Here is a 13,256-nt window from a genome sequence, read left to right on the forward strand (position 1 = left end):
TAATTACTGACTTTTTTCAGGATGTACACAGTCCTGATTGGTTTTGCTTCCTATTAGCAATCCTGTAGTTTAACTGCATAGCAGACAGCACTTCCAGCACCGTAGTATGGCAGCTTAGTGTCATTGGTTACAATGGAATCAGGTAATTCAGGAACATCTGTTTATGGTGTTGAGTAATATTGATTGCAACCTCAGGGTAATCCTCTCACTCTATTTTTCCAGTGAAAAACGAAAAAGGGAGAGTTCCGAAGGTACAGTAATGATTTAGCTTTATCCAGCTTGTCTTTGGGGTAAAAGATCTTCATCAGAAGAAACTGGTTTATGGTGTTATTGCCACTGACTACATTTTTCAAATGTCAGCTGCATTTTTTCAATCTGTTTACAAAAGTAGCATAAAATACCATGCTGGCCCTCTTGAAATAGAGAAACAATTACTTGTATAAGCATTGCATCTTGCATCTCAAGCAGAAATAAAAACTTGATTCCTATTCAAATATCTTCTACCAGATTGCAAACAGGTGAAAATATAATTTTCTTCAGAGTCATGTAGTGTGGTTTGCATAATTACATTCTGACACACTTCTGTTTCCTGTTTGCTCAGCAGGAAGTTAGAGAACCAATGCTAGAGGGACAGCAAACAGACGTAACTCACAGTGTCTTCACCACTTCTCCTACAGCTTCTGAACGCACAACTGCTGTTCCAGGGGGCAGAGATCAAGAACGAAAACCAAACTTAGGTATGTTTAATATGATGCTTGCAGCTGAAAATAGCATCTTTAAACGCGCACTTCACTCATAGCTGTAATTCTTGGGTTGAAGGAAAGAAATTTCAATCCATCAGTCTTTGACAAAACAGAAACTACATTGAAAGAAGCATACTAGACTAGATGATTTATTGTAAAAAGGAAAAATGAACAATTATTACTGTATTTTTATACAGTATACTATTGTATACTATTACTGTATTTTTTCATTATAAATAAGCCTGTTCTTATTTATAATGAAAAAATGACGTTAAAGTTTTACTTCAGCATTTCTAGAATACATTGTTATGCTTAGCCTCAAGGAAAGTATTGTAATGGTACATATCACTGATAATAAATTACTATCTTCTTGTGTTTGATAGACTAAAAGAAGCAGTATTAGTGGAGACCAGAGTGCAGCTTCTCAGTATTTACAGGGGGGCTGTAAGAAAGAAGGAGACAGACTCTTTAGCAGGGTCTGTAGGGATAGGACAAGGGGAAATAGTTTCAAACTAAAAGAAGGGAGATTTAGATTGGATATAAGGAAGAATTTTTTTTTAATTATTTTTATTTTTTTACAATGAGGGTGGTGAGGCATTGGCATAGGTTGCCGAGAGGGATGGTGAGTTCCCCATATCTGCAGACACTGTAGGTCAGGCTGGACGGGGCTCTGAGCACCTGATCAGCTGTAGGTGACCCTGTTCAATGCAGGGGAGTTGGACCTGATGGCCTGCAAGGGTCATTTCCAACTCAAACAATTCCATGATTCTACATACTAACTGATCTCAAGGAGGTTCCTTCCAACTTAAACTGTTTTCTGCAAATCTGTGACTTCTGGTTCAGATCATTAAAACCAATAATGTTCACTTATACAACATATCTTTCTTTACACTGATGCAGACAAAAATAACTGCAACTGCACAAACAAAAATTTGTTTCCATTCATGTGTACTTCATCTAAGCTATTTGGAAGTTACAGGACCCTTTAGAAAAGGGATCATGTTCCTGAGCATGGAAGAGCCTTGTTTTTCTGATAATTTCAGCATCAGGAAACTGAACTTGTAGATCAAGAGTTGTGAATTTAAATAAGGCTTAAATGTTCTAGAAACATTTTAAATAAAATACTTATTACATACTTCTCAGAGACAAATGAAGTTCAAATTAATGAAGTACTAAAAACGCGTAAGTAAAAGATGGATGAGGAGAAGTAGGAGGCAGCTTAATAATAATGTTTCTTTAATACAGGAACTCCAGTTTCATCAATACGAAGGCCTGTCCTTAAGAGGCAAGCACGGGTAGATTATACTCTTGATACTACAACAGAAGATCCTTGGGTTAAGATTTCCGACTGCATAAAAAGCTTATTTAATCCTACCATGAGCGAAGACAACAGCCACTTAGATTTGCAACCTGGCATTGACACAAATGAAGAACACGAAAATCGAAGCAGCTCAGAGGTGGTTCTGCAGAAATCAGAATCAGAAACAGTCAGTTTGAAAGGGTCAAAATCAGATGAAAGTGATGCTCTGAAAAAGGGCCCTCCTGTAGCACCTAAGCCAGCCTGGTTTCGCCAAAGTCTGAAAGGACTGAGGAAAGCAAATTCAGACCTCAAACCACAGGCAGATCAAAGTCCTTCCAACCTTCAGAGTGTTTCCACCAAAGAACTGCAATCCAGTTTATCCCATCTGTCTTCCAGGGGATCATCGATCAAACAGAGAATAAGCTCATTTGAATCTTTGAGTGCTCCACATTCACCTGAAAAAGTACACCGAAGGCTCAGCCCAAAACCATCAGTCCAGAAGGAACACTCTCCCTCTGCAAAATGGTCAGAAGGGGCTCCAAACCATTTCAGCCAAACCCTTCTTCCGTGCTCTGAAAATAGCCAACAGTCAAAGTCATCTGTGGTTATAGGTACAAAGAGCCTAGATAGATCTTCCTGTCCCAAGGACATCCTTGCAGCCAGCTCAGAGAAAAGAAATGCCAACACCAAAAATCCTTCAGGCCTTCTCATTGCAGAAGCCATTACAACTTCCCATGTAGCACCAGTAGCAAAAGTACACAACCTGAGATCACGAACCTTTCCACTTACTGCCAACCAGTCTTGTGAGATGATGAAGACATTTGATGAAAACTATAGTAAAATCTATTCCATCAGTAACCAGGTGTCATCTGCTTTAATGAAGTCTTTGCTTTGCCTTCCCCAGTCCCCAGTCCCTTCTGGGAACAGTGCATGGGAAGCACTGGACATATTATCTCAGACCTCTGCAGAAGAGGATGGGACTTCTCTCCCACCTGCAAGTGAGAACAATCACCCAGACACCGGATTTTCTCTGAAGTAAGATACTGTATTTGAAATCAGATTTGCAGATCAGTATTGGTGAGTCTCTGTGCTGATTAGCTAATAATATTCTCAGGCAGGAGCACACAATAGTAAAGAACAGTGACTGGCAGGATGCCTCACGTAGCTGGTAAATTTAATTTGCTTTTTGTAAATATTGACATATTTCAAGCTCCCTCCTAGTTCAAGAGGAGTATTTCTAGTATCTGAGTGGTAGAAATAGAAAGTGAAACTGACATTGTTACTGCATGTACCAGTGAGGAAGCAGAGAAATTTTAGTATGTTACTTCCAGAAGAAGTGAAAACTTGATGGCTTCCCAAAATTAAACTAGCTGCAGCTAGTCACTGTGATGAGATGGTGCAAACATCCTGATGCTCCTAACATTTGCCTTTGGTTAAGCTGCATATCATTGAAATACTACTACTTCTAGCCTAAAAAGCAGGTCTGGCTCAAATACATGAAGGTGACGTAGACAGAGCGAGGCACAGGCATTCCCCAGGACAAAAGGCACCAACAATACCTAGCTTGCTTCCTATAATGTTTTATATGCATTTCCAGTTAGTCAGAGATTTAGGAAAACAACAAAAAATCAGAGGTATTTTTGGCAAAATATTTCAAAAGCACATATAAGCCTTCAAAAATTCTTTCAAAACTCTTACTGCACAGATTACAAAAAATAATAAAAATCTACTGTTTGCATTCTCAAGGAAGATCATTACAGTCGCATAAAAATGAGAAACTGAAAAACAAATGCAACAACAAAAATCACAGACGTGGTTTGGATCTATTCTATTCTAGAGCCAAGAGATTATTCTTCTATGTGACTGATCCTACTTCTGCTAGGTATTATGATATATGGAAGTATTCATAATACTTATGACGTGAACGACCTCCCCAGTGCTGGGGGATCGAAGGATGACTGCTCTAGAAGTGTCTGCTCTGCGCTTTTGTGTGTCCTTTCATAACTCAGTGTTTCTTTTCTATTCTTTTCACAATCGGACAGCCTCTCTGAGCTGAGAGAATACACTGTGAGCTTTGCAGATAGCGAGAAAGAAGAAGAGAAACAGGAACAAGGCTCACCTCAAGCATCCGGTGTGTCAGGGCAGTCTGTCATCTCTCTGCTTTCCCCTGAAGAGTTAGCAAAGCTCATAGAAGAAGTCAGATCACTAGATGAAGCCACGTTAAAGGTAAATCAGCCTTTGCTCGGTGTGATTTTTGATGTCATTTTCAGCATGTGGAGTGGCTGTGCCTGGTTCAGCTTTGCAACTTTTTGTTATCACAGATAAAACTTGGAAAAAATGTTTAAGCTGTGGTACTTATATCTGTGAGGTGCAAGCCACATTATTTTTTCCTGCTTTTTTGCACTTACATCATTAAGCACTTTCTGATTCTATCGTACTCTTAAATTTGATTAAAATTATCGTCAGATCTAATTGACTCATATTTGCAGAAACATAACAGTTTTGGACATAATAACATTTCACAATATAGGTAATTGATAAGGAAATTTGATCAAAACAAAACACTTGACATGTCTCAGCATTATGCTCAAATCCTTAATCCTCATTACAAAATGCTCAGTGGACAAACAGAAAATGCATGGATTTTCCTGTCAACTCAACTTATATATTAGGATGTTCTCGACACAATTTATTTCTCTGCCTAGGAATTAGATGATATTCACGTTACAATTCTGCATAAAGAAGAAAACACTGGGCTTGGATTCAGTCTGGCAGGTGGCATAGATCTAGAAAACAAAGTGATAACAGTAAGTAGCATCTTTCTCAAAAAATACTCTGGAAACAACTACTCTCTCTAAAAATACATATAACTTTCTGGTTTCCGACTACCAAGGTTGGCTTTTGGCATAATTAAAGTAAGCAGCTGTTTACATAAGGTCAGAAAAATCTTGGTTGTGAGTGAGAATGCACAGAGCTGTCATCTCTAGGTAATTATTAGCAGAAGTGTCCTGTTTCATTGGGTATTACCCTCCCACCCAACAGTTCTTAAAGCCAACAGCCCTCAACAGCAGGAAGCAACCACTTGGCAAAGAATGGAAAATACACACAGTGAAAACTGTTAACTGAATAATTTCTTTTTTTTTTCTTTTCTCTTTTCTTGCATGCCTGTGTGGTAATGGGGCTTTTCAATAGGTTCACAAGGTGTTTCCCAATGGACTAGCATTTCAGGAAGGAACTATTCAGAAAGGAGATGAAGTATTATCCATTAATGGAAAGTCTTTTAAAGGGGCAACTCACAATGATGCCTCAGTGATCATGCGACAAGCTCGACAACCCAGACAAGCTGTAGTTGTCACTAGAAAAGCAAAAGATGGAGAAAAAAGTCACAACGTTTCAATTGGCTCTAGCACATCTTCAGTTGCAAGCGATGTCTCACAAGAATCAGGTAAGTTCAGCAGCATTACCTCACAGCTGCTACCTGCTCAGTGTTTAATCAGTGTTTGATTTAATCAGTGTTTGACAGGACGAGAGTAATGGCCTTGAGTCAGAGGAGGTTCAGGTTGGATATTAGGAACAATTTCTTCTCACGAAGAATGGTATTGGAACAGGCTGCCCAGGGAGGTGGTGGAGTAATGATCCCTGGGGGTTTTCAGGAGTAGGGCAGAGATTGCACTGAGTGACGTGGTCTAGAGCAGACACAGGCACGGCTGATGGCTGGACTTGATGATCTTACTGGTCTTCCTAACCTTGGTGATTCTGTGATTCTAATATTGCCGCCTGAAACCATGGGTACTAATGGAGCTGCTCAGCATCGGCTGGGTGAATTGAGAATTGTGATCAAGGACAGCACAGTTTGTGAAACAGTCCTGAAAGAGGTATTTGGGATAGCTTTGGAAAGAATGCATTTCTGAAATAAATGAACCCTCTGAAAAAAATCAGACCAAACCAAACCAGGAAACCAACTGTGAGATCCTCAGTATGAATTTCTGAAAGCATGTAAATACTGTTATTCTAGTAACAGGCCTAACTGCAGTTAAAATGAAAATTCAGTTTCTGAATTCTGAAAATTCAGATTCTGAATTCTGATATTATGGTTTCTAATTTGAAGTTTTTACTATGCAAGACTATTTTTCTTTGTGAAAGAGTTACTGGTTTAAACAACATGCTAGTGATTGAGGTAGCAGGTGGCTATATCCACAACACATGGGCAGATTAAATTGCAGCTATTTGGTTAATAAGAATTTCAAATCTAATGTCAAATCAAGTATGCTTACTGCAAATTTTGTTCACTGAACAGATTTTTTTAGTTCTAGAAAATATCACTCTTTCATTTTTAAATTTCATTTCTGCTATGAGTTCAAACACAACATTCTCTCTCCAGCTTCCCAAAGGGCTGTACAATCACAAAATGAGAAATTAAAAGCTGCCATCTCAATTTGGCTGTTTGCCTTTGCAAACAGAACAGAAGCTCATTTCTTTTATCAGATCTTACAGTCTTCCAGGTATTTTTGTGCCCACCTGCTAACTTTCCATTTATTTCCAGCAACTGAAGATGCAGTCTGCACTATAACTCTAGAAAAATCAGCTGCTGGTTTGGGATTCAGTCTGGAAGGTGGGAAGGGCTCTATTCATGGAGATAAACCCATCATCATCAACAGGATATTTAAAGGTAAAAACACTTCAGTGTCTGGCTGGCAGGTTCTTTGTTGATAAAAAGTAGCGTAGTTCATAACTGACTGCTGATTTATACTTAATAAAAGAGATTTTTGGTAAATGCAGCATTATCCCATGCAATGCAAGTAGCTTTTGCCTCCTGGGAACAGCTGACTTATACCAAACACGGTAGCGAACCCTAATGAATGAAAGACTAACTAAAAACTCCCCCACAGAGAAAATTCTTACTATTTTTCTTCCTTCCCCTACAGGAACCTCACTGGAGCAAAGCAGCCCAGTTCAGCCTGGTGATGAGCTATTACAAGTGCACACCACAGCCTTGCAAGGACTCACTCGTTTTGAAGCGTGGAATATAATCAAGGCATTACCTGATGGGCCCATCACAGCTATCATCAAAAGAAAGAATCCAAGCTCTGTTACCAAGAAGGCATCAGAAACTTTATAAGAGGAGTAATTAGACTACTGCCAATATTACAAACAAAAAGAGATGGTGTGGTTTATCACTTACAGACATCTGGCTAGCATGGCGTGGTACTCTGTATATGGAACTTTACTGCCTGTTAGAGACAGCTGTTTGGGTTAAAATGAGAAGATGTGAAAACGTACATGATTACTATTTCAGAAAATTGTTTCAGTGTCAAATAATAACAAAAAATGACTTTATAAACAACATACTGGTTGTAATAAGATGTGGAAGTGATAGTACTTTTATTTTAAGCCATTCTCTTAAAGACTGAGAGCACATCCTGCAACAAAGTGTTCACTTCTGCTTTACTAGTTTTGCTTGCCGCTTTATCTTCCCAAGAGGAGGGAATGTGCACACCCCCAATGAAAGACAGTAACACAGCATCTGTGAAACGCAGAGGAAGTAGGATGCAACTTAGTACTTCAAAAATACAGCGTGCCCTGAAAAACTCCAACGTTTCTATTCAAACTGAAGAACAGCCTAAAACGGACAAGGATAGCTTTCTATTAGCAGCTGAAAGAGCTGTGTTGACTCAAGCACCCAAACAAGGACAAAAAAAAAAAATAAAGGGGGCATCTCATAGTATTGCTAGGATGAAAAGCAGGAAGCTGAGGGCAATAGAATGAAGATTCTTCTGACATTCCTTTGGTCAGAGATCTTATGGGACCAGAGTCGAGAACAGCAAGGCCATCTAGAAACAAGAGTGAACATTACTTTTAAATACCTTTGTATAATTTTTGTAAGGAAAAGTGTCAGTATTTAGAAATTCAGCCTTCTGAATTCAAACTTTTACTCTGAAAACACTAATTTGGACACAAAACTACGCAGCAAATGCTGCTGCATGTATTCTGGCACCACTTTCCATATGCTGTATAGAGTTCCACGAGAACAGAATGCCTCAGATTACCTCAGTGTCATTTGCCAAAGGTGTCCTCACCCAAAACAATTTAAAAACTGGCACAGAACCACCAAGGTCAGTTGGATCTTTTTTTTCTCCCTCTTCCAACAGTGCTTTTCTTACCTCACTTTCAGTGTTTTCTTTTGCCTCTGTTTCCTGTCATCTGTCAGGATCAAAAGAAGTGCAAACACTGTCAGAAGCAGCACATCTCACTGGAGGCACTCCAAGATCTTACAGGATGATCCTTGCTAAGACATTTGCATCTCTGATTTGGCATGGCAGAAGGATGAATGTTAAGTGCTCTTAATTGCTTCTGGATAGAACACACTGAGCACTCAGAAAAAGCAGCCTGAAGTTATTTTAATGAAGAGCCTCAACCACCACCTTTGTTGTTCAGAGTAGTATAAAAATATAACAAATATTTAAAAAGAACTAATTAAAAAATCCCACTATCTGCAAAAGGTTTAATTGCAGGAACAGCAAGTGGTGACTTGAGCTCCATTCACTGAACCTTCTGAAAATTAAATTAACCACAATCTTGCAAAGACTTGCCCAGTTACTTAACATGAGGCCTGATACTAAAACCTGCAATACATTTAGGGAAGTAAGTATGAGCCTCTGTAATGTCAGGGCCCATCTCTCTCCTCATTGAATTTGTTACCTTTCTTTAAGCACAGAAAGCAGCAAACTAAATAGGAAACAAGGACCAGCCATGGACAAAGAAGTCAAGAATGAGAGCCCTCACCAAAACATTATATCCCCACTTAGTGCGGAGTGCAAATTAAAGGGAAGGCTGTTTGCTGTCTCGCTGCACTGAATTCTGAGAAATGCTGGAGATCCAAGCGGTGCTTCAAGGTACCCTGTGAAGGGGTAGGAGGAACAATTTTAAAGAGAAACAGGAAGATATAGCAGGAAAGACAACAAGGTACAGCAGAAAAAAATATTTATTTCATCACCCTCATAGAAGTTTTTACATCTTTGTACATAAAAAGGACTGAATTAAAAACTGCTTCCTTAAAAAAATCTATTCCACAAGGTGAGAATTACAGTAGAACACTTTGTATGCAAACCTATGCCCCACACCAACATAAAACAAATACACGGATAAAAAGCAGAGCATATTAACTTTGTTAAATAACCAAGTTAAAGCATTAAAATCACAACCCACCAATTGCTAATATAGTAATTAATTTTCCTTTTGTAATTCTATGTAACCCATAGCAATGTCTGACATTCCCACGGTAACCAGCACCGTACATATTCTTAAAAGCTGCACATATCACAACACGCTTGATCAGGAGCTGATTTCCCAAGTCAGTGCTGTCAGGTAAGTATTAAAGAGATGTCCTTATGGCCTGCCAAGTCATGACTGAGCTACAGAAATGACTGTTTACCTGTTGAGACCACTCACTACAAGAAGCTGAAAAGTGTTTGAAATACCTGAGTATTTCAAGTGCAGTTAAAAAAAACAAGGCAAGTAAAGTGCTTAATCCTCTTTATTTATTGCCACTCTATCAGCGCAGTTTGGTTTGACGCTGTGGAAATGACTGTCATGGTACAGAGGGGAAGAAAGAAAAGTGTCTACAGGCCAACCCACAGACCTATTAATTGATTTGCATTGCTAGACTTTGATTTAGGAAAAGCAGCACTTAACTTGTATTTACCACAAATATCTACGTCTGTGGGAACAAACAAGTGGAATCCTACACACAATCCAATTCATTCTGACTTTTCTGAAACATCCTAGCAGCTCTGTGAGGGCTGGCATCAGAAGAGCCACCTATTTGTCTGTTAAGGAACACTGTTCCATGGGAGTCTGCACAGAGCTTCAGAGAAACTCTGTTTCGCTTGCACCTGACTAATGCTGGTAGAGTGGATTTTATGCTATAATCATAGACTCTGATGAAGAACAGATCTAGTGTATTTGTCTCCCACAGAAAGCTAGCAGTGCTGCCTGCAGGATTCTTCTTGCCTCTGGTGTGACATCTTCTAATTACAGAAATGAAGGATATCCTATTAGAAAAATATGCATTACTTTGAACAATTTCACGTTTACCGAGAATCTTTGTCAGCAGAAAAGTGTTACAGGCCAACTTCCTACTTCTCATGATCACTATCCTCAAATTTCCAGTTCATTTCCTACGCTCAGCTGGTGATGTCAGCATTTGGTCTTGTCATGCTTTTAATGCCTTAACAGCTTTGGTCAGATTGCTGTAAAATCCAGCTATGTTAGCTGGAAAGAAAGAATCCACGACAGTCTGGGGAAGATAGCCACCAAGATCGGTCTGAAAGAAACTGAGGAGCTGAGTCCTGTCTGGTTCCCTGAAAGACAATGCAAATGATTTTATAGCCAGAGGTTTGGAAACATTAAGGACTTTACAATGACTCTCATATATGAACTATGTGATGATAGATACTTCTAAGTTAGTTTTTTTAAACAAACAACAGACATTAATTTTAAATTTCTATAAATGTGTGTGTCAAATTACAATTAAGCTAGGCCCTAATTGAGTACGTGATTCTGCTTACAAATTATGGCAGTGTAACAAACAGCTAGATACACATTTAGCAAAATTAAGACCATAACCTATGCTCTGCTGAATCTCCATTTAAGAGGTCAGCAAGAATTGTGACAACAGTTCTTGTAACATTCAGAACTTCTCTCAAAGAAGAGAACTAACTCACAGCATAAAAGAGAACAGAATAGGCACTCAGTCATAACAATTACATGTCACAGGAAGATAGAAACATGTCATTGCCAAGGAACTACACATTGCAGATAGCCACATACACACAAACACGCTGCACAATGGGTAAGAAAGGGTTCAAAATATAGTGGTCAAATAGATCTCTTCTTACCCTGGAATTGGTATGCAGAAGCAGCCACAGGGATAATTATACCCTCTCACAAAATTTGCTTGAGGGGGACACAGTGGGTGTTCCACATTGGTAGCTATAAGAAAAAGCATTCAAGAATTATGTCATTTACACAGGAGATGGGAAAGAGTCCTTTGTACTCAAAGCAGCAGCTGAGAAGCATGTTCACTCTAAGAAAACATATTTGAAAAAAATAAGCAGCATAATGCTCCTATTATTGGGCTGCATCATACAAGCACAGAAATGACCATTAAAGTAGAAACTGCTCTGGCTGCTGACCTGAGAAATCAAAGAAGTGTTACATTCAGAAGTAACTGTTGCTGAGCTCTGAACCAAGCATCAGGATGCCCTGAGAGCGCGTTAATGAAACTGCACTGCCTAAGTGTGTTGCTGATCTCTGGGTTTCAACCAAGTTGCTTCCAACAAGTCCATAGCACAGAGGTATAGACCACTTGACTGCTAAGAAGCAGCACGCCAGCAGGTATTGAAATTTCTGGCTAACCATTCCTGAATAGCAGGGGAAAATTGGGCAGCTGAGCAAAGAAGCAATAAAAGCAGTGATTTGCAGCAGGCAAACAATTGCGTGAAGATGAAAAAAAAAAACAAACTACAAAAGAATATGACTTATGCCTAAGAACAATGCAAAGAGACCACAAATATTTTATCCTTTAATCAAGATTACAACACAAACATAAGCATCTTACCAGCAGATAGCATCGTCCCATCCTCATATTGCCTCATTAAGATCACATCCACAAATTCTCTTGGTGAAATAATCTTCATGAAAGCTGAAGGGGTTGTAGTTCTGCATACAGAGACAGCCTGGAAATTACAAAGGACTTTACATCAGTTGATGTTTCCAAAAGTACAGCATAAATATCCCTGTGCTTTCTTGTACTCTTTCAGTTACACTCGATGAACTTATGAAGGAGTTATATTACACGGTTCACTGAGAAAAAAAAAAAAAAGAAAAAGAAAAAGCAAATCAGCACAGGCAAAAGGCACCATGGTATGCTAATTAAATTATTTAATGAAGAAAAACACACCAATGTTGCATTGATCCCAGGTTGTTTAAGGAAAGATGCCACAAAAGATGCTGAAAAGCAGATCTGGCACACATGTGCTCAGTGGACAATTAAAACACTACTCTTTTTCAGGACTTTCATGAAGATATCTTCTCTGTAACACATCGCTTAAGAAAGCAACTTGATACCCAGATTCTGTGCTGCAGAAACCTTCATATTTCCAGTAACTAAAAGAAGGGAAATTTAGATCAGATGTTAGGATGAAATTCTTTACTCAGAGAGCAGCAATGGCCAGGCACAGCTGCCCAGAGCTGTGTGTGCCCCATCCCTGGAGGTGTTCCAGGCCAAGTTGGATGGGGCTGTGGGCAGCCTGAGCTGATGGGGGCACACAGCCCATGGCAGGGGGGTGGAGCTGGGTGGGCTGTAAGGTCACTTCTGACCGAAGCCACTCTGTGATTCTCTAAACATCTGTGAGGGAACAGGAAAGACTGCTAACAGAGATTCAGCTTGCCTCAATTTGCAGCGGTAACACTGTAGTGCAAGATCTTCAGCGATATAAGTTTACTTATCTTTAAAATACATCGTATTTAGCCCAAAACATAAAGCAGCTCCTTTCAGAAAGACAGCCCTTCAAGAGAACAGGTACAATCTACTCCCATAACGGTACGGAGAGGCACGGATCCCCCATCCCAGCACACCGCAGCCCTTTCCCCGCAAGCGACGTCGGCTGTTTCGTAAGCGGCACAAACAGGAACGCCGAGTCCCCAAACCCACGCTCAGCACTCACATCGCTGACGGCCTCCACCACCTCGAAGTCCTTCACGTTCTGGTCCCACTGGGTCCTGAGCCCTCCGGCCACCGGCTTGATGCACTCCCAGACCTGCTGCGGGCGGGCGGCCACGGTGCCCTCGGCGCGGTACCTGAGGCGAGGCGAAACGAAACCGAACGCGCTGCCGCTCCCGCCTCGCCCCGACCCCGCTTCCTTCCGCTAAGCTCACTTACACGTTGCCGGCGAACTCGGCGGACGGCCTCCAGGACACCGCGACCTCGTTCTGCGGGCAGGGAGAGCCGTCAGCCGCCTCGCCGGTCTAACCGCCCCACGGCCCCGACCGCCCCGCATCCCCCGGCGCTCACCGTGCGGCGGCAGCTCCGCCAGCCGTCCGCGTCCCGCCGGTACAGCCCCATCTTGTCGGCCGCCGACTCGGCGAGCCCCGCGTAGTCCATGGTCAGGGAGGGCGGGGCAGCCGCTCGCACACCGCCTATGAGGCGCCGC

The 13,256-nt window shown here is 40.7% G+C and overlaps 2 protein-coding genes across 2 annotated transcripts in view; one reads left to right on the forward strand and one right to left on the reverse strand.

Moving 5' to 3' along the window:
• The window catches only part of IL16 (interleukin 16), a gene marked incomplete at both ends in the record, with an annotated part of 32,035 nt that extends 24,873 nt beyond the window's left edge, over positions 1-7,162 (forward strand). Inside the window, 7 exons of the mRNA XM_079540912.1 lie at positions 605-737; positions 1,989-3,078; positions 4,086-4,269; positions 4,749-4,850; positions 5,236-5,488; positions 6,587-6,712; positions 6,969-7,162. Of these exons, the coding sequence (XP_079397038.1) occupies positions 605-737; positions 1,989-3,078; positions 4,086-4,269; positions 4,749-4,850; positions 5,236-5,488; positions 6,587-6,712; positions 6,969-7,162 (2,082 nt within the window). The remainder of the gene's footprint in view (positions 1-604; positions 738-1,988; positions 3,079-4,085; positions 4,270-4,748; positions 4,851-5,235; positions 5,489-6,586; positions 6,713-6,968) is intronic.
• Positions 7,163-10,255: 3,093 nt separating this feature from the next.
• STARD5 (StAR related lipid transfer domain containing 5) lies at positions 10,256-13,207 on the reverse strand (the record flags this gene model as incomplete). Its single annotated transcript, XM_079540991.1, has 6 exons — positions 10,256-10,403; positions 10,941-11,034; positions 11,663-11,780; positions 12,771-12,903; positions 12,986-13,035; positions 13,118-13,207. The coding sequence occupies 6 exons, from the start codon at positions 13,205-13,207 to the stop codon at positions 10,256-10,258; spliced, it is 633 nt and encodes a 210-aa protein (XP_079397117.1).
• Positions 13,208-13,256: the final 49 nt, after the last annotated feature.

The sequence above is a fragment of the Tetrao urogallus genome, assembly GCF_951394365.1.
Source record: "Tetrao urogallus genome assembly, chromosome: 11".
Lineage (NCBI taxonomy): Eukaryota > Metazoa > Chordata > Aves > Galliformes > Phasianidae > Tetrao > Tetrao urogallus.